We start from the raw sequence: 22,363 nt of genomic DNA, 5'->3' as shown, positions 1-22,363 counted from the left end.
TAAGTATTTATCATCTTCAGTGTCACTTGGAAGAGGGTTTTATCTTGTGAAGATTCCATTTCCAATGTGAAACAGGTACTCAACTTTTGTTGCATTCATATTGTTCTCGATTTCAGATTTTACTAAGAATTTAAAACAGCCCACTAGAAATAAATTTTTTTATTGTATTATATAACGTGAAGAGAAAATATCCCAATATTTTGTCACTAATGCATTGATAAGAAATAGCTGCGTGGGTAAACAGTTTTTACTAACTTTGAAGGTACAACAATGGTATGAGGTCGAGATACTAACTTTCTGTGAGAAGGTTTGGGTTGTGGCCAATGTTTGCACTTGTTGTTTGGGCTATAATTGTTAGATATTCAGTCGCCGTTCTTGTCTATACTGTCAAACCGATATTCGTTTAAATCTTCACTGCTACCAAGACTGGGAGGGGAGGGGGGAGATTTCATCGTCGCCTCTATTATTACTTTTTTATACACATCAATGTCGGTGATCGGGATATTAATACAGTTCATACTATATTATATAACAGAAATTTGATTCGTTTTGAAAGGTTTAAATGATTAAATGAATTTCTTATCAATGTATAATTCAAATTGTATTGCATTTCAATGTTGAAATTGCACTGAATATATATTTGTTTTCATGGAAAAATTTATGACTAATCATCTGAAGAGCATGAATTTCTTTATAGAAGAATAATGACATTGTATGAACTTCAAAAGAAAATTGATTATTAGTTTTAAACTAGATAGTTGAATTAAAAAGTTGAATTTAGATAAACTATCATATATTGTTTTATTCACTTTTTCTTATTACATGAAAGGTTTTCTTTATGAAACCGTTTAAATATTGTTTCTACATTCATTATTTAAACAGTAAAATTCCTTTTCATTATAGCATTATTTACGTTTTTTTACATTATTCTGCAACATTTAACGCTATTTTCTCAAATTCTAAATTTTGGTTGATTTTTCTTGCAGAAACTCTCATGAATTAAAATCTAATATACATTCTTTTGTTTAAATTTGGTATAATAATTCCTCCTTCTGTAATTCAGGATTTGCAATTCCTGTATTACAGAAAAAGCAAGCCGTTAAAAGATTTTATAGTGGTCTTAATGCTTTATAACACAAAAACGTTCAAAACTTCATGCTATTTCTGAATCGAATTCCAATATTTAAAAAAAATTGATATAAATACAGTTAATTTTTTAGCTCAGAACCTAGGTAATATGTTTCTTAAGTCATCTGCAAAATTTTGGAAACAAATCATATGAGAATTTTTTTAAATGGAAGTGTTTTGTTTTTTATCTCTTTCTGCTTTTATACAAAAATTCAAAGGTGTAATATTTTTCAAAAAATTCATCCCGAAGGTATTACGTAAAATAAACTGCTAATAAAATTGTTCTTAATCAATAAGTTTAGTTGTAATTACAAGTGCTTAAATTTTATCATTATCAAAAAAATATATTCTTTTCTAGTTTAATTTATTTACTATCAGGTATCTTACTATATTCGGAGGCCTTTCTTTCTTTTTTTTTTAAAATAATGATATTTGAAGCATTATTCTTCTATTTTCAAATGGTATTCAGGCAAAAATTCATTTAGCGTACAAAAATATTCTATGCTTTTATTATTATTTCAAATATTTAGAATAACTTAGAATTTTTGTACATCAAATTTGACTTTTCAAACAATTTCAATAAAAATCAAATCACAAGAATGATGTATATTTCGGTATAGATAATCATTAAGGTATTATGTAAGGAATGAAGTAAGACCTCAGAAATAACTCTATATTCTTAAAAATTATAAGGAATTTAGTATAAAATCATAGATTTTTGTAAAATTTTGTTCTTTTCTTAAATCTTAAAAGGTGCGTAATTTTACAATGATTTCAGAATAGCCCCTGTGTTTTTTTTATTCCCTAGATAGTATTACAAGCTAGATGTATACCAAATTTCAGATTGATATTTTTGATAATATTTTAATAATCATATTCGAAAAATGAATTTTTTTTGGAAAAATCACATTTTGAGAAATATTGTTTTTAATGTTCAGTGAAATAGAGAAAGGATTTTTCTTCAAAACTTCCTAAATTTGTAGGCAATTACTTATTTTTTTCAAACGTAACTAAATTTAAAATTTTGGAATTTCCCCCTGTCGTTTTCTTAACTAATGGGTATTTGTTTTGATTTGCTATGCAGTTGGACCGGATATTTTCAATATTTCTTCTGTAATTTGATTAGAAAGCATAATCTAAATAACTTGGAGAAGTTTTATGAAATAATATTTGTCATAAATACTATTTAAATGTTTTCCGTATGTTTATTTTTAAAAATTACAGATTCAATGGGAAATCAAGATATTTTCTGATTCAGGATCATTTAAATTTGCAACAGCGCCTTAAAAAACGCAAAGAATTCACGCTAAATGCTTTTCAAAATTATATCTAGTATACGACAAAAATGGTGCAAAAAAGACAATCTAAATTAAAATTGTAAAAAAAAAAAAAAAAAAAAAAAAAACTTGTTTATAGTATGTTTACAGTTCCATTTTCAGCTGTTAAAATCTACTAAATTTTTATGTTCTATTAAAATTTAATTTAATTTCTAATTACCATAGACATAAAATAAAAATGGCTTTTGAGAAAATAAAAGAACAAGCTTTTAGATAAAGCGTCGAAATATTTGAGATTTCTGGTCAGAAATGGATTTTTAACGCAGCGGATACCTTAATATCCATTTAGAAACCACGTAACTTCTGTTCAAAGCAATGAATTATTAAAATTCGGATTTCTGGTACACTGTTTATGAGAAGAATGCAGATCTAAAAATAATAAATTTTATCTCCAAAATTGACATTGACCCCCTTTTCAATCAGATGAAGTTTCCATGCAACCGTTTGTTTTTATTTATTAAAAAAAATGTAAGTTCTAGAGATAATGACAGATAAATCATACTATTAACAAAAAAAAAAAAAAAAAAAAGGAATCTTGATTGATGAGCCTACTAAAAATCCATTTGCCTCTCAAAGAAGAAATAGCAATTCTTTTGATTTAAAAGTTTTCATAAAGAAAGGATAAATTTTTCGACCCTTAATAGTCATTTTTTTTCCGGAAATAATATCAGCAATGTTCAGAATCTGATAATTCTTAATTAAGCATTAATCTCTATCTTAAATGCGTCTTATTATATATATTATTTATGATACTTTTTGTAATTTTATTTTAAAAAACTTATTTAATCACAAGATTTATTTTAATCTCAACTCTACAAGATTAAACCATATAATATGTAAACACATATTACACATATGTTGTTTTATAAATACATTTTTTTTTTTTTTTTTTTTTGCTAGAATCATGGGGAAAATTAATTTTTCAAATTCAATAAAATTATCCAAATTAAATTTATGGCAAGTATTCTATAGTATGTTTTATCAGCAACATTTATTGATGAAACACGCTATAGAATATTTACCATTGATTTAATTTGAATAATCTTCATGAAAATTCAAACAATTTCATTTTAATTTTAATTCCTTTTTTATATTTTGTACATTTTTCAAAAAGAAAATATACTTTACTATAAATTTTCGATTAATAAAAAATTTTGGTATTCGAATTTTTTTTATATAAAATTTTTTAATCAGAACATTTTAAATCGATTTAGTGACCTTCTTGACTTTCAATATTATTAATTTCCGTTTTCCAGCGATTTAAACTTTGTATATCCTAATTCAGAATATTCATTATGAACATGCTAATTTAATATGTTCAGCTTTTTTAAATCTTAATAATTCTTTAAAAAATGTATAATTAATTCATAAATTCTCATTTATAGATATATTTATTTCTGAAATTTTAAATACGCCAAAGAATTATATCACAAAATAGATATCGAATTCAACTATGCTATTGGAAAATAAATATTTAGTAGCGAGAAAAGAAGACCGTTTTCTATGACTTATTTTACTATTGTACTATTTGATGAGTGCTCTTATAAATTTATTTTCTCATTTTTGAAATAAGCTGTCAAATACTTTTTCCATAGCAATCAAATCAAATACAAGACCATTTATCAATTACATGAAAATTAATAGCTATTCATTTAAACAATTTGTCAAATTTTAGAATATTTCGATAGCCAAAATATTGAAAGTTTCGAATGAAAAAATTATTAATCATAACTAAAACACTTTATGAGTTTACATTAACTTTATTTAACTTTATGAGTTTACATTTTTTTAATTAAATGATAATATGTAGAAGTAGTGAAATTGAATTCATTGTTTATGGCTTACAAGAATGATTAAATGCATTCCAGCTAGTCATAAACAGTACTATTCAGATTATTTTTTCTGAAAGTATGGAATGGGTAGAACATTTGATGAACTAAGAGCAACGGAATTTCAATCACAATTCTCAAAATTAGTATTTACATATGAATTATGAATAAATAATGGCCCTACAAAAGTTATCTCATATTTCTTCGGTTCTTATTGGAGTTGTATAATATCTTAATATATATAAATTACGTGTCACGTTGTTTGTCCGCGATGGACTCCTAAACTACTTAACCGATTTTAATCAAATTTGCACACCGTGTGCAGTTTGATCTAACTTAAAAGATAGGATAGCAATTTTTTTTGAATTTTTAATTAGAATTTTAATTATTAATTAAAAACTAACTTTCCCGCCAAAAAAAATCTTTTCATTTTCCCCACCGCCAAATGAGTACGGCTTCAGTTTTTTTCCCCAACAGTCACGAGGCAAGGCTTAAGATTTTTCGGCTGATTATTTGAAACGGTTCTATTTATTTTCTTAATGTTTGATGCATTTAAAATTAAACATTGTTAATGAATCGATCTTTCAGATTTATTCTGAAGTACTTTTGAATTAAAATAAAACAGAATAAAGGAAATTAAAGATGTCTAATCTGCATAGCGTTACCCCAACTGACGTAGAAAAACTCACGCATTTGGGTTACGTTTCGAATCCGAATGTTCGAATTATTTATGATCCTATCCGAAAGCGTTTCTCAGGAATAGGATATCATTTTCCACAATTATTTTTTAATGCATACAATAAATTTGATACGTTGCAACGGAGCTTAATCTTAATGATATGTTTAACGGAACGCCAGCCCCTAGGGTTGGGGCTTAATCTTCGGTAGATGACATACTTTAATAGAGCCTGCACGATCTTATGTTTGAATTTTGTATTACTGTGCACGGTGGCAATTCTCAGAAATAAGATATTTTATTTGAAAATGATTAATTACAAACGTTTTAACGGATCACTGATTAATATAACATACTAAAATTCTGCTTTTTTTAATTATAAAGAAGTTTGGAAAAATACTTGGAGGTGCACACGGATAATTATTACTTTTCGTTTTGAATGAATTCCGATTCTTTATATGACTGTTTACTAAGAAAAATGTTGTACGACAATAACAGATGTTACCTTCATTGAATTTACAATTAAATGATTTTATTTCTTTTGTTAAGGATATCGTAAAAAAGGTAAGTGAACGAGCCAATAATAAGTTCCTCTAATCGAATAATAAAAAAATATTAACTCATTTGTATGCTAAATGAAATTTAATCTTTTTATATAAATTATTGAAGATATGATAATAAAAAATGGTTACAATAATCGTTTCAGTTTTTCATTTCTTTACTAATAAACTGCATGTACGTATCAAGTTATGCCAGCTATCATCAACTCAGCTATCATTCACTTCAGCTACAATGCTTATCATTATTTAATAAATGTTTCTGAAACTGATTTCATTTTGTAAATGAATTTTGAATTATTGCAACAGACAAATGTATCAATGACGGAATAAATCTCATGGCAACTTCATGTGTGGATTATAGAACTTTTTTTTAAAAAAATCTTTCCTTTAAGCTGAGGACAGCCAAATAATCTGTATCACTGAAGTTAGAGGATTTATTATACATCATAAAGGGTTTATATTAAGAAGGAAGGTATTAAGAAGGAACAAATTATTTGTTTATTATTTGACAGTCACAATTATCTGTTAGCTCCAAGCGATTCTAACGGCGATATCTGTTGACTGGATTGAGTAAGTATTCTAACAGATGGCGCTGTGTTAAAAGTACCAACGTTTCACATAAGCTACAATTTAATGGCATAACCACCACGTGTTGCTGAGGCTAAAGTATAAGTTAAATTTATTTCGTAATACAATGAATTTCAATTGTTCTTACTTTTTCAATTTTTGGTATTAGCATAGCCGACCACGTGTTATTTAGACTGAAGTATAAATTGAATTCATATTATAGTAAAAGTAATACAGTGGAATTCTTCTTGCTTTTTAATTATTAGTGCTTCATTGTTCAACAATCTTTAATTAAAATGCATGTTTAAAACAATCATTCTTATGACGAAGTGTTGAAACACTTCGATTGGCCATAAACATGCGCGTACAATTGCAAAATGATCCATCAGCACAAATATTTTCTGAACAATTACTAGATATTGGGAACAGTAAAATAGAACTGCAACCAAATACTCATTGCATTAAACTGCCAGACAATTTCTGCACTGTTCTTCAGGTAAAAAATGAATTGATTCAGAGTATTTTTCCGGATATACAGAGTAATTACTTGAATCACAACTGGCTCAGTGATCGGGCTATTTTGGCAGCCAATAATGTTGATGTTGACGAAATTAACTTCCAAATACAACAGTTGTTACCAGGCAATCTGATGTCTTTTAAATCAATCGATAATGTTGTTGATGAAAATGATAGTGTAAATTTTTCAATAGAATTTTTAAATTCACTAGATATACCTGGAATGCCACTACATAACCTTCGATTAAAGATTGGTTCACCTATTATTCTCCTGCGTAATTTGAATCCACCTCGATTATGCAACGGTACGCGTTTGGTCATCAAAAAGATCACCGGAAATATACTTGAAGCTACCATTTTAACTGGAAAGTTTTAAGGAGAAATGGTCCTGTTGTCACGTATTCCGATGATACCATCAGAATCTACGATACCCTTCAAACAGTTCCAATTACAGTTACAGTTTCCAATTCGTCTAGCTTTTGCCATGTCTATAAATAAGTCTCAAGGCCAAACAATGTCCATTTGTGGTTTAGAATTGGAAAATCCATGTTTTTCTCATGGGCAACTATATGTTGCATGTTCACGTGTAGGAAAACCGTCAAATCTATTTGTGTTAGCTAAAGACAGGTTAATCAAAAATATTGTGCACCGATTAGTGCTAAATTAAATTGAAATTAAGCGTATTTATAATTCAAAATAATAAACAGTATTGTCAAGGATTTAAAACTATCTGCCCTACCTACCTCATTTATAAGTTTAAGTGTTACGTGTTTTTTACTAACAACTTTGTAATGTACTCATTTGTTACAAATTTAAATACAAAAAATAAAGAAATTTAATTTTTGTTTTGTATTGATTTTTGCTCAATATCAACGGTAGTAGAAAATCAATCATGGAGGTCCGCATGTTTTTTTACAAATGGCATCTGTGTAAAAAAGCATGGTGGTCCCCATGACTGGTGTTCTCCTACCGTTTACCTTGAATAGTTTACTACTATGTAATATAACAAAAACGTTAGCCACAGCAACGAGTGGCCGGGTCTGCTAGTTATCATATAATTTTGACTTAATAATAGTCTTTTGAGTCTTTTTGAATTAAAAAGATATATTGTTTCCTTTTTATGCCTTTATTGATGATTATATGATTTTAAAAAGTAATAAGATGTAATGATTTTCAGTTTATGATATTCTCTGAGCAGACATTCAAAACAAAGCTAATTGATTAATTAAAGAATTTTTGAATCTTTAAATTCAAAGTTTAATAAATAGTGTCTGATTATCAAATATACAAAGTATTTAACTGCTTAAAAGCCTTTTAAGATTAAGAAGCCTTTAAAGTTTCAGAATAGTTTCTGTGCATTAAATTTATTCTTTCACTTAATTTATAAAGATCGCATAGTCAAATGGATACGAATTAAAATCAAATAATGCTTTTATGTTAGAACATTATTCCAGTATTCCTTATTTATTATCTTTTAGACTGTATTATTGAAAAACTCTAAAAAATATTTTGTCACAGTTAAAATTTAAAAAAATATGCAAAGCTCTTATTAAATAATGTTTATACTTACTAATTTTTTTTTTTTTTGCTATTTTTTAAACATTTGGGGTGATTTTATGTTTTGAATATCATAGAATGTCATGAATTACCATAAGAATATTGTAAGACATTTTGTGATAGTAGGGTCTTTTACTAAAACATTATAGTAAAACCTAGAGGGGAGGAAAATGGGATTGAGATTTGAATTGCCTAAGAAACTGCCTTTAGAACACTTAAGGCAGCCTTCGAATTGCCTTTAGAACACTTAATCTTGCTATATCAGTGAAATGATTCAAGAGACTCTATGAAAATATATGAAAACAAGGAAATACTTCCAAAGTACTACATTATAGAAAGCATCGAAATGTGATTTTTGTCGCTGGAAGTAGGTACAGTGGGCATGCATAGAATGAATTCCAGAAAAAAAAAATTGTAATATTCATTACATTTCATAAGAATTCAATTACTTAAGAAACGACTATATTAGCACTAAATGTCCTACAGTATTCTTAAGGTATCTTCATGACATTGTATAATATTCAAAACATTAAATAACATCATCGAGAGATGCGATATCTTGAACTATTAGGGAAGCTGAATGCCAAACTCGAATGAAAAATGTTTAAACTTGACAGATTTTTTTTTTTTTTTTTTATATTTCATTAAAAAACAAAGCAAAAAAATTGTTTATAACAACTTATGGATTCATTCAAAACCTCTTTGTGTTCATACGTAAAATTGCAGAGGCAGTAGTTTTCGCTTGATGAATTAATTTTTTTATTTCTTTTATTACTTATGCAAGATTATATGACAAACATTCAAACTTTGTTTTTATTTTCGAGCACTTTTCTCAAAAGGATGGAATACTGATTGTCTTTGTATGTAATTTTTGAAATACTTTGCAAATATTTGAATGTGACTCCTAGATGAAAATAAACTTTAAAAATTTAATTAACTATATTAATATAGATAATTGTGTGCATGTATAAAATTTTAAATTTTTACAAATTATGGCCTTATATATTTTGTGATGAGAGATTTGTGAGACTAGGATATAAACACTTACCCTCCAAATGTTCGGACTAATAACAGCATACTAATTATATCTCCCCTTTCCTTCGTAATTGATAAAATTTTAGATTTCAGATTTCAAATAAAAAAATAAGCTGATAACACTGATATTTCAAGTATATAAATTTAATAATTCTCAGAATTATTTTTTTTTCACACAAATGAAGTCTTTAATTTTTATCAAAGTATTGAATCAGATAAAAAGTTTCTGTTTCCATCGCTTTTGTAAAAGGTTCTTGTTTTTCTAAAGAAAATATATCGTTTTTAGATTTCATTGGTGAAATCGAGTGAATAATGGCTGATATGTAATATGATAATTATTCACAAAATTTCTTTAGAACTGTGATTCTCAACGCATGGTGCATGACAATTACCTAAGAAGCTTAAAATAATATAAGGAAAGATGCAGAAATGTAAAAAGGAATGCTAAATTCTAAAATAGAGATCTGAAGGCAAATGCAGATATTTTCTTTCTATTAAATAGAGAAAAGAAACGACGATTTAAAGAAATATTGAAATAGTTATCATTATCTAACATTAATTATTTAAAATTATTAAGATAAAAAATTAATATTATTGTAGAAAACTGATAATTATTATATTAAAAATTATTTGAAGAAAATAAAAACCTCCTAAAATTTTAAGGAAAACAGGAAACAAAACAAGAATATTTTGGCTCAATATTCTTTGAATCTATCAGCTTATTTCAAATTTTGTTCGAAATTATAATTAAAATTAACACCTTCAAAATTTATCCCTTTCGATTAAGTAAAAAAATAAGGTATTACTGATTTATACAAATAATGAAATAAAATGAGTAAAAAAATAAGGTATTACTGATTTATAGAAATAATGAAAATAAAATGAAAATTTTCTTCTGTAATAAAATAAAAATATCTCATCTGTGCAAAGAGCGGAATCATTTACTTCAAATTTTACATTTTTCAGTTTTCTTAAATGAAATCCAAGCATAACATTGGTTTATTAGCCAAGTAATAAATAAACTTTATATTATTTCTATAACGCTGCCTGTTTACTACGAAAGTGGCACAGTGATTTGCCACAGTAGCAGGATAAACAACAACTGTTGCACAAAACCATTCTTTGCAATATATATTTTTTAATGCAATGCCTCAACCTTTTCTTATCTATCTTCGAAGTGATTCATAAGTAACCCTAATGGCTTTGCCTTATCATCATATTATTGAAAAAAAAAAGAAATGAAATTAACGTCAAAGCGGAACTTTTGATTTCTGTCACATTGAAATAAATTCGTCTTCACTGTCAACCGTAAATGAAATCGTGGGGTGTTGTTATTTAATTCGCGTGCGGTTTAAATTTTGTAAACATTGCGAAATGTGATGCTAAAAATGTGTGTTTAAGTTAACTCAAATTTTTATTATTTTGGAAAGCTTTAGATGCAATGTTTTATAATAGCTCATAATATTTTCTTCATATTTTATATTAAAATTTTTAATATTTATTATCATGCGGGTGTGATATGACGTGAATAATGAAACTAAGTGCTAAACATGACAACTCCCAATGATGAACAGCTGGTCGGAAATTTGATTGACTTGACACTTGATGAAGATAAAAGTGATGAAAAACCATCAGATTCATCTAATATAGATCGGAGAGACTCCACATTTATCTCCGAAACGTCAGAAACTACTTCAAATATTAATCCGTCCAAACAAATTGAGAATAAAGAATATTCAAGGCTTTGTGGATATTTGAATAAATTAGGAAATCGCGCAATTTTAAAAACTTTTCGGAAAAGGTGGTTTGTTTTCTCCGAAGATAATTGTAAATTGTATTACTATCGATCTCCCCAAGACCAAGTCCCTCTTGGTGAAATAGATATTTCTCAAGCTACATTTACTTTCGAAGTGGATAATAAAGAACGAACTGGATTGTTTACTATAAGGTAATTTTAACTAAACAAAATAGGGAAAAATATATTTTCAAGGAATAGTATTATTATTATCTATTATTTTATAGATGTTTAAAATATTGTATATTTTAAATTTTTTTTTGTTTTTTTTTTCAAGTATGCAATTTAAAAGAAAAATAAATATTTATATGTATAGTTTCTATTATGTTATAGTATAGTCATGTTTGCTTTTTAATGATTTTTAGAATTAGATAAAAATATGAATAAGATATATTTTGTCTTAATTTTTGTTTTTAACACAAACTGCTTGATGTTATGTGTTGAAAATTTATCTCTCTTACTAAGATTATTTTAAATTATTTATTATTTACTTTGTGTTATATGTAATTTATTCTATTATTACTAAGCCAAGTGTAGTAAATTGGAAAGTGAAATATTTAATATAGGTTGATCATGTTGAATTATTTTTTTTTTTTTCTTTTCTTGATAGAAAGGAAAAATTTTATTTATTTTGATAGAGAAATGATTAAAGGGAAATAAGAACAATATAAATAAGTAATTAAGTACTAAGAAACTTCTTATTGATAAATATGTTTTATTTGACAATTGATGCTTTAGTAAATAGTGATATGTTTCCACTTTCAGCTATAATTGTAAATGTTGCTTAATGGCCTCTTTAATAATACTTTTGTTATTAACAAGAAAAATGAATTCATAGAATGCATTCATTTATGTTGGTAAATTAACCATCCAACTACTGCATGAAAAGAATTAAATAATCCTTTGAAAATATTTTTGTGATTATAATGAATTAATATTTGGCATTTTTGATCAGCATTTAAGTAAATAATTTTCTGTTGTGATAGAGTATATTTCTAAAGTGTTATTTTCAGATTATATAATAAACAACTATATAATCTTTCTTCCTTTTATATATATATAATATGCAAAAGACTTATTTTTATTCTTGTTGGTATTAAGTCTCTAATATCAATTATTTACAATAGCATTCCTGGTAGAGATTATTATTTAGAGGCAAGTAATAGACAAACAGCACTCTTTTGGCTCCAAGAATTACAGAAGTATAGAAAAGCTCACAGTTTGAGACGTACTAAATATATTACTGAACAGTCAACTAATTTTGGTGATTTTAGAGTAGTAAGTATGTGTACGTTTGTGTGTATATGTTTTGTATGTGTATGTTTTTTCAAAAATATTTATCATTCTTCTTTGAAATTATTCATTTGACTTTTAATTCTTATATATAACATGCACTCTTTTTTTTCTTTAATTTTATCTTCAGCAATGGTATTTTTCAGTAAGCTTTGGGATGAGTCAGCCTTATTGGAAAGGATGACATTGAAAAAAAAAAAAAGAGTAAATGTTTTGCAAAATCACTAACTGTAATGATGTGTTCTCTATTTTCATTATTATTTACTAACCAAATAAATTGCATTAATAATAAATAATTTGTGTTTAAATTGAACATCTTTCAGCGAGTTTTCATGCTTTTCGATTAATTTTTTCAGAATTTATTATACAAGCTTTCTTTTTTATTCCCAGATTATTTTTATTAAAATAAATTTATTGTATATATTTTGAACATATTCATTAAAAAACAATAGATGAATTTTGAATTCCTAATTCCAGCAAAGTTGCATTTCTAAATTTGATACTATTTTTCTGAAGTTCAAAAGTTAGCTTTAATTTATATAAGTCCAAAATTAATATTTTATTAGCTTTTCAATAAGGAAACTGGAAGAAAGTGTCAAAAATGACATGAAATATCATATATCCAATAATTAGATGTAAATTCAAAATTTTTTAAAAAATGGTATGCAGTTAAAAAAATTATCTGGGATTTGTAAATTTTCATTATTCTATTGTTTTGGGTTTAATGAAATCTATTTATAGATATTTCATAAAAATATTCAGTTCAACATATCAGCTCATTTTATTTTAAAGTAATTTAATGTTTTTTCTCTTGTGGTTTCTCACTTCATTAATATGGAAGTTACTTCAGCTGTAAGTGAGTAATAATGAACATTTTGCCAACTGCATATGTTCATTATTACTCAAACCTCTATTTAATAATATGTTAATATATACATGTATTTCCAATTTCAAAATTGTATATGCTTGATAAAAATATTTGTGACAGAATAAAGTATTCTTTTATTTATTTTTACAGAGACCTCAAAGTGGCTTGTTAGCTAAATTTTCACCAGATTCCAACATTTTAGTTAATGTAGCAGATGATCCTCTTATGCTTCCAGTCGATTGCCCTAAGGATGTAATAGGAGAAAATTCTGCTCAAAGTAGCAGTAGCCCTTTTGTGACTGCTCAACAAAAATTAAATTCATTTTATTCTCAAGTAAAACATTCTGCTAATTTGGGGAAGAATGAAAGATTGACCCCAGAACGTAAGCTATCATTACTGAGTATTTTACATTTCTTTGTTAGAATTGATATTTTATTTATCTTTGCTTTTATAATTTTATCTGGAAATATTTTATTCTTCTGTTGCTTCATTTTAAATATTGAAAAAAAAAATTATGCTTGTTATAAGTTTGAAATCCTAGATTGTTTGCTATAAAAACTAAATCAGATTAACTTGGAATTATTTTAATATGGCTATTTTGTGGATCTTTTATAATGAAATGTTTCAAATAGTACAAAATTCTTTATTAAATTTTAAAGAGAAATAAGTTTTGAATTGGCAATTCTTATAATGAGAATTTGAAATTATTTTTATAATTATATTATAATGTCAGAAATTGCCAATGCCAGAAATTTTTTTCACACAGTGTGGTAAAGAGACATTGTTTGTCAAACATTTATTAAGCTTTTATGTTTATTGATGTAATTTTTTGAAATTGCTGATTTATTTATTGTATAAGGATCTATTACAGAAAATGTTAAGTATTTTCTGTCGTTATTTCAAAATAAAATTAATCCTGGATGGAATAAATAAATAAATAATTAAATAAAATTCTATTTTTTATCATAAATCAGCATTATATCTAATGTAGTTAATTGTGATATACATTAAGTTAATAAGGCTTTTAAATTTCATTTTTTATTAACAATTCACTTTTTTTCCTTCTGCTAAGTTTTAAAATATAAAACATAATGAAAGAAGTTGTAATATTTTTTAATTGAATATTAATGGAAAAAATAAAATAATGACTTGTGTATATATATATATATATATATATATATATATATATATATATATATATATATATATATATATATATAAAAAGAGGAATCAGCATATTTATTGCATTTTTTTTTCTATTCATGAGCTATTGCTTCAAATTAGTATTAAAGTCCCATTTGAAATATTAAAAGGGAAAGCTTTTTAACCAGGAGATTGAATACATGGATTCATCCAACTTAATTTGGAAAATCATCAAAATTTTACTGCAAGAATAAATTTTAAAAATTTATAAAATTTACAATGGAATTTTTAATTGAAATAGTTCACATCAATTTTGATTTCCTCTACTGAATTTTAAAAAATATATTCTAGCAAATTGTGCTGTTAAAGAAACTAGTCTGCATCAAGAAAATTCTTCTCATTCACCTTCAACTGTTAGATCAGCATCTTCTGATGGTGATTCTCCAGTTGCTCAAAAATCTACAAAAAGTTTGTCTGCATTCAAGTTGAAACTTTCACAGTCATTTCGTAAATCTCGTATTATAGACGAAGAAATGGAGGATTCCACTATAAGTACAAAAGATAATTGCCCTTACTGCAAGCGTGTATGTTTGTATTATATTTTTTTTTTGCATATTTTCTTCTTTTTTTATTTATGGAATTTAATTATAATTAATATGTGAATCAAAAATTTATAATATCTTGAAAGTGTATTAATTATTGATGTGGTGGTGTTTAGTTAATGATTTATGAGATCACCAAAATAATAAACATACATAGAATGCATTTTTAACAAACACAAAAAGGATGTTATTTGCCTAAATAAACACAATTTCTAATTCTTTTAAAAGTATTTTTATAGCCTCAGTTTTGAATTTCTATAAGGCCATACTTAAAATCCTATTTTTTATCAGACTATTCCTTCCAGTTCTAGTAAAAATAACCATGTAAAAAATGAAAGAAAAATAGTTAAGGGATGCATAAATTTATTAAAAAATTAAAATTATTCAGAAATAGCAAAACCGAAATTCTCTGAATATTGGTGTCAGATTGATGAATTGGTTACTGACAAATATTTAATAAGCATGAAATTATGTATCAAATAGATTATAAAAAATCACTGAAGAATATATTCAGCAAAAAAGTCAAAAACCTCTTTATTTTTGCATTTTCACCATAGGGTGGAAATGGAATATTCTGAAATCATTAAATTTATTTCATGAACATTAACTTTCATTATTAATTCATTATTATAGAACATTCATATTTAGGTTTGATCGCATTCTTATGATACCTTTTTTTCCTTAGTTTTTTTTCCATCAAGTTAGTAACAATTAAAAAATTTACCCATTCCATAAAATTATGTTATTGTTTAATATCATAAAAAAGATGTAACATTTTTCTTATATACTATTATAATTTATTACTTTTTTAAATTTTAGCTGAAAATTAAAATTGAAGATTTGGAAGAAGAAGTATCTAACCTCCGTGATGAAGTTATGACTAGTCAAGAAGTTCGATCAGTTTTGCAGAGGCAATTAGATATTGCATCCAAAGAGAAAGAGACATTGTTAGTTCTAGTTATTGATTTTCTTTTGCCATTTTTTTAAATAACAAATATCACTCAAAAAAATATGATTTTAAAATTCTTGTTCTAAATTTCACATCTAGGTTTATATTAAATTGTTGATTGTCATATATAATGAAAAAAAATTCCTTATATAAATTTTTAATAAAATATTGAATAAAAAAGGTAGTAAGATTTTTTTTTATTTGCAATTACATTTAAGATCTATGAAAAATGTTTGGAATAAAAAGTTATAAAGAATACTTTATATTTTATTTTATATAAGTTTATAATTATGTAATTTGTTCATATTAATTTAATTATTGACTCTCATTTTTAAAAGTTTAAAATGATCTAATATATTATGAATTAAATTTTATCTACTATATTGTTTTATATTTTGAATTGATATGTAGATATTAATTTCTGCATACCTTTTGACGATTTTTTCATAACAGATTCCATTTTTATCAGCTTGGTTATATAGGGAAAAATATTAAAGGTATTTTAATAATCTTTTCATAATTTTTATTCCGGAACTCTCAGTGAAGTTGATTTAATTCTTTAATTTTAGAGTTCAATTATATCAGTTAAAGGGATCAGACGTATCTTTGAACATGATCAGTGAAAAAGACCAGCAAATTGTGAATCTTATTCATGATGTGCAAGAGCAAAAACAAGAAGTGGAAAAACTTCAAAGACAAATCTTGTAAGGATTTTTTTTGTGCTTAATAATTGTAAATATAAGTGCTAACTCTAATATTATAAAATTATACTTGCACTTCAAATTCTGAAATGCTTTCAGATTAGAATGTTAATAAATAAATAAACAAATAAAATTTTATATAAAGCAGATTTTGATATAAAGCAAGAATTTAGAGATTAACAGCTGCATTTTATATATATTGTATAAATGATTGTTTGCTTTTGAATATAAATTTTTTATATACACAGTATTTAAATAATTCACTCAGAGGATGTTTTTTAATTTTGTTGACAATGAAAGATTCTATAAATTTTACTTTTAGAACATTAAAAAAATGCACTATAACTTTTAAACATAAATTATTTGATAGCTAGTTAACTTTGTAAATATATTATGTTTTGCTTCACTATTATAATTTCCTGTGTTTCAATACAGAGCTTTGAATTCTGAAGTTACTGAGTTGAAAGCTAATAATGAACTTTTCCAAGACATGCTCAGACAGAAAGATACCACTATTGTGAACCTTACTAATGAGATTTTTGAATTGGAGACTGATAAGCAAGATAAAGTAAGAGCTGAAAGCCTTTCTGCAGGAACAGAAACTGTGGCTGAACCAAAGGAAACAATGAGCATTGAAGATTTAAAAGTACTGAAGATTACATTTCTTCCTTTTCTTTTGAATTGTACTTTAATGAAGTGGTATTTGGGTGAAGTGTTTATGGATTTAATGTGTAAAATGTGTCTATTCATTAAAATGTTTTATAACTTAAAAGAAAGTGCTGTTTCTCTCTTTGTAAGTTTTTACTTTTCTTTTTTAAAAATATCTATTTCTTATTCGGGAAATCATTATTTATTCAAAGAATACTTAATGTCTCAAGTGTTTGTATGAAAATTGTTGTAAATAAATGTGTTTGATGGCATTATGAATAAAATTTCAACTTTCAAAATTATGAAACTTAATATAAAAATAAAATGGAATTTCAGAGCTTTTTAAGTTAAAACCATTTTTAAATATTCTACTTACTATATTGTTTGTTGTTTGGATAGAACTTACACTGCAAGTCATTTTAAGTTCATTTCTAAAAGTATTTGAAGACAAATTATTTTAAAATATAAATATTATCTGGTATCTGAAATTATTTCTTGCCATTTGGTTTATTTACTTTTAAACTGTAAATATTAATGAAGTATACTAGATGCAGATTAATTAAAAAAATCAAACTTATTAGATGAATTATTTTTTGAATGTGTTCAGTTTTTAGTATGCAAAATTTTGAAATGGATTCTATTTCATTTTAATTTGAAATACTTTTATCATTTGAGAATTTATTCATGATCATTTTATAAATGCTATAGAAAGTTACTTCTTTTATAGGATTCAGTTCAAGCATTTGAATTACAAAACAAGTTCCTAAATCATGAAATCTTAGAGTTGAACCAGTTAAGAAGAGATGCTGAAAAGAGACTTCAATTGATTTCTATGTAAGTATTACATAGAAATAATGGTTTGTAAGATTGATATTTTGCTCTGATTTAAAAAAAAAATACTAAAAATTATTATTAAAAATATTATTCCTTTTAAAATATATATAAAAAAATTCTTTCCAGGAAATGCAGTGAATGGGAAGCACGCAGTTATCAGATTCAGAGCAAATTATTATTTCTTTTAAATGAGCTTAACAAAAGTGGTGAGTATATATATTATATATATTGAATAATTTTTTGAATTAATTAACTTATCTGAATTAGAATTTTATTTTCATTTTAAAGTAAATTTCTAAATTTAGATTAATCTTATTTATATATGTACTCTAAGAACTTGCTGCCTTTGATGGGCAAATTATTTAATTTTAAATTTAGTAGTTAAAAACTCTGAACTATTGTTCAAAAATAAAACTTGTATACTTATCAAAAGATTTAAAATTTTAATTAAGTCTAGTCATATTTTAAGGGAAAAAAATAAATTATTTTAATGAGGAAAAAATATTTTGAATTCTATGTTGTTTTAAAGTAGATTTTAATTTTTATGAAATTTCAGTTTTGAGATATTTTTGAATAAATTGATTGGTATTTATATTAAATTAAATTTTTCTTATTTTAGGTGGAAATTTCAACCAGGAAGTCATTAATCAACTTTTAGAAGAAGCTACTGGAGATGGTACAGCTCATACCAATATCCTACCATCATGGTCTAGGTGAGAATTTTTGTTTTTATTTGTATGTCATTGAATTAAAAATTATCACTTGATACAAGATGGAATTCGTTTGCTTTAAAGAAAATAATTAAGATTTTTTTTTAGTAATTAGATATGTGATTACCTTTTAGTTGAACAGAAATAATTAGATTAGTTTATTTCCAATAATATTTTCATATCAACAGTATATAGTTTATCTCAACAGTGTATCTCAACAATTTCAACTCAATAGTATTATATTTCCTAAAATCATAATTTTAATCATTTGACTATTTTAACAAAATGTAAGAAAAATTAATGGAAATAAAAATATGTTCATTTTTTTTCTCGTAAAATAATAAAACAATTTCTCAGAATGTAAAATAATTTGTTTGAAATATTGTTGATTGACAGTATTTCATTTTATGTGTATATATAAAATTATAAATATACATTTTCGGTTAAATTGCTGTTCATACTATTTTTTATAGTTTTACAATTGTATCATTTTATTTGATTAGTTGAATAGTGAAATTATTAAAATAAACTGCATTGTATTTATTTGCAGGTATTATGCATTTATTTTGATCATCAACTTTCACAGAAGGATGATTAATTTTCAGCTACATGAAATTAACTTATTTAATTTTTCTTGAGATATTAGCTTGTTTCTGATTGCCTTTTAAATTAAAACAATTCTTATATAGAAAATTGGTATTTGTATTTGATACTGTACTTTGATTATTTTATTACGTAGTTTTTAGAATTGATATTCATATTGTTAAAGAACACATTGAAAGATATATATATTTTTTAATTTAGAGAAAAAATGTATGATGAATTGGGTTTCAACTGGAGGTGGGGTAAAGAAAATGCTTTATCTCTAACAGCTACAAACTTCAAACAAAAGTCTGAAGATCTTACAAACAAAGCAAAGGTATCTTTGCCATTTAAATTTTTTTCTGCTTTTTTTTTAGATTTTAGAATATTTGTTCTTTTAGTCTCCTATTCTTTGATATTAATTATATGATTTATATTTATCATTAAGTGTATTCTAATTTTAGCCTGATGTGATTTTCAAGAGTCTTGATTAAAAAATTTGAAGATAAATATATTTTGAATATTTATAGGATCCAGAATTGATTGCTTGGAGAACCAAATGGGACAATTTCATTGTTTGCTTAGGTACAAAAGAATTACAGAGATCCCCAGAACTGAAACACTTGGTCCGAAATGGTATACCTAATGAATACAGAGGGAAAATATGGAAAGGGTAATATTTCTTATTGTAAAAGTTTATTTTGCAAAAAAACTTTATACTACACTGCAAATTTTACATGCAACACTGCATAAAAAAATGACTTGACTTTAAAATTTTCTATGAATTTATTGTTCTTTTCTTGGTTTTTCTTTGAATACTAATTTATATTTTTTCTGTCAGTTTGCAAATTTGAAAATTGAGCTGAAGGTCATGGTCAAGCATTTTCTAACTTACCAAATACTGTTTAAATATGAAAAATAATTTTTTCTGTCCTGTATTTGCATTAAATCAGTTTCTTATAAATTAAAATGTAAATGCAGTTCACAGGCAACATAAATTTTGTTTTATTTCTTATAACATTATAAATTCAGTAAATTATTTTCTATATGAGTGAATAAAGCTTATATTTTATAAAATTCAAAGACAATGCTCAGACTAACATTGTTGATAATATGTTACCTACCAAAATAAGGATAATTATAAATTTTTAGAAAAGAAAAAAAAAAAAAAAACTATATCTTATTTTTTTCTTAAAAAGTAAATTAGTGCAAAATATAGTTGAAAAGTAGGAAATTACTCTCCTAAGATACAGTTTTATAACTGATATCTACTAATTGTTATTAAAAATAATAATTGGAATACCATTTTTTAAAAACATTTCTTAATCTGTATCATTTAAAAATTTGATGTGGATCAATTTTGACTTATTTGATGGTGGTAACAAATGCCTCTATACATTCTTAATCATACTTTTTCTTTTGAAGTTGTTATATTTCTCTCTTGAATTGTATTCTGAAAAGATCTAATACATTAATTTTATTTTTATGTCTAAAGCAAAAAAAAAAAAAAAAAAAGGGAGGGGGGGGGGAAACAACAACAACAAAAAAAAAAAAAAAAAAACACCCCATCAAAAAGAATTTTAAAGTTTTTTACTGATTATTTACTATTACCTTTAACTGATTATTTACTGTTGTTTTAATCCTCTATCTTTTAATGAAAATAATATTAAGCATGAGTTTCCTCAGGAGATTTGTAGAGCTGCTTATTTCATTTTTTCCAAATTGATGCTGAATTTGATGTAATATTGTACATTTCTAATTTTCAGATGTGTTCATTTATGGATAAAAGATTACAAATCTCTGTTAGGACCAGATTATTATTCTAGTCTTCTGAATGCTGAAGAATATGTTTCAAGATTAGATCCGTCATCAAAACAGGTATTGCTTTCTTTGCTTGTTTTGTTAATCGATTCTAAAACAGAACTGTTAAATTAATTAAGCAGATAACCTCTAGGTTTGGAAACAAAAAGAAAATCTGTTCATTTCAATATATTCTTGATAAAAATAAACTATTGTTTATTAAAAAGAACACTATTTTCATCTTATTTAAAGAAAATGTAATATATATGCTTTTGTGTTATGTAACTGCATAAACTATATATATATATATTTAAAATAATTTTCCAACTTTATGTTGAATTCATTGAAATTATATTTTATTAATGGAGCAATTTTTTTGGTACTTTTATAACATGGCATCATTAAATGCTAATATTACTAAAATGTTCCAAGAAATTTTGTCTGTTTTAATATGAATGGCATTCTGTTCTTCAATAAATAATAGTATTAATTTTGGCTTGCCATTTAATGAATAAATTATGTGGTAATCATCTGGAATTGTAGATAATCATTGGAATGCTTTATGAAATTGTACTTAAAATGCTGCATTGCAATTTGTTATCTGTGCTATATAAATGAACTGTAAATTATGCTTGAGTTTTATGAACCAAATATATGATTTGCTAACAATTTCTTTTCGGTATTTTCCCCTTTAGATTGAACTTGATTTGTTAAGAACTTTGCCAAATAATTGCCACTATGAAAATTTGGATTCAGATGGTATCCCTAAATTGAGAAGAGTTCTGTTAGCTTATAGTAGACATGATCCAGTTGTTGGATATTGCCAAGTAAAATCGTTTTTTTAAATTATTGCTATATTTTGTTTATAAATGTTTGTATAATTTTTTGACTTTGTTGTTTTTTATATAGGGTTTAAACAGATTAGCTGCGATTGCATTACTTTTTATGGATGAAGAAGATGCTTTTTGGTGTTTAGTGGCAATCATTAAATTTATCATGCCAGATGGCTATTATACACGAACTTTAATCACATCTCACGTTGATCAGGTATGCTCAATCTTATCATTTATCTGCATTAAATTTATTTAAAAAATATTTAGTATAACCCTATATGACCTATTAATTGAAGTAATGTTTTAATTAAAGAGTTAAAAAAAATATAAAAATTCTTAAATCTTTAATGAATGAATATTTTGAAAGAAAAGTATATCAAAATGAAACATTTGGAAAAGC

The 22,363-nt window shown here is 25.2% G+C and overlaps 1 protein-coding gene across 2 annotated transcripts in view; it reads left to right on the top strand.

The window, feature by feature from the left end:
- Nucleotides 1-10,487: 10,487 nt before the first annotated feature.
- LOC129966673 (TBC1 domain family member 2B-like) overlaps nucleotides 10,488-22,363 on the top strand; it is a 259,741-nt gene continuing 247,865 nt past the window's right edge. The window contains exons 1-15 of one of the 2 annotated variants that reach the window (XR_008784287.1): nucleotides 10,488-11,153; nucleotides 12,128-12,278; nucleotides 13,312-13,543; nucleotides 14,656-14,888; nucleotides 15,726-15,853; nucleotides 16,425-16,559; nucleotides 16,992-17,202; nucleotides 17,932-18,038; nucleotides 18,165-18,244; nucleotides 18,658-18,751; nucleotides 19,553-19,667; nucleotides 19,861-20,003; nucleotides 21,097-21,208; nucleotides 21,826-21,957; nucleotides 22,040-22,177. Coding sequence is in view for 1 of the 2 variants with exons in the window: in XM_056081190.1 (XP_055937165.1) it covers nucleotides 10,756-11,153; nucleotides 12,128-12,278; nucleotides 13,312-13,543; nucleotides 14,656-14,888; nucleotides 15,726-15,853; nucleotides 16,425-16,559; nucleotides 16,992-17,202; nucleotides 17,932-18,038; nucleotides 18,165-18,244; nucleotides 18,658-18,751; nucleotides 19,553-19,667; nucleotides 19,861-20,003; nucleotides 21,097-21,208; nucleotides 21,826-21,957; nucleotides 22,040-22,177 (2,409 nt within the window). In the remaining variant the exon portion in view is untranslated. The remainder of the gene's footprint in view (nucleotides 11,154-12,127; nucleotides 12,279-13,311; nucleotides 13,544-14,655; nucleotides 14,889-15,725; nucleotides 15,854-16,424; nucleotides 16,560-16,991; nucleotides 17,203-17,931; nucleotides 18,039-18,164; nucleotides 18,245-18,657; nucleotides 18,752-19,552; nucleotides 19,668-19,860; nucleotides 20,004-21,096; nucleotides 21,209-21,825; nucleotides 21,958-22,039; nucleotides 22,178-22,363) is intronic. The other variant, XM_056081190.1, reaches the window with a different exon arrangement.

The sequence above is a fragment of the Argiope bruennichi genome, chromosome 1 (genome assembly GCF_947563725.1).
Source record: "Argiope bruennichi chromosome 1, qqArgBrue1.1, whole genome shotgun sequence".
Taxonomy (NCBI): Eukaryota; Metazoa; Arthropoda; class Arachnida; order Araneae; family Araneidae; genus Argiope; species Argiope bruennichi.
This window is presented reverse-complemented; position numbering and strand designations above follow the sequence as displayed.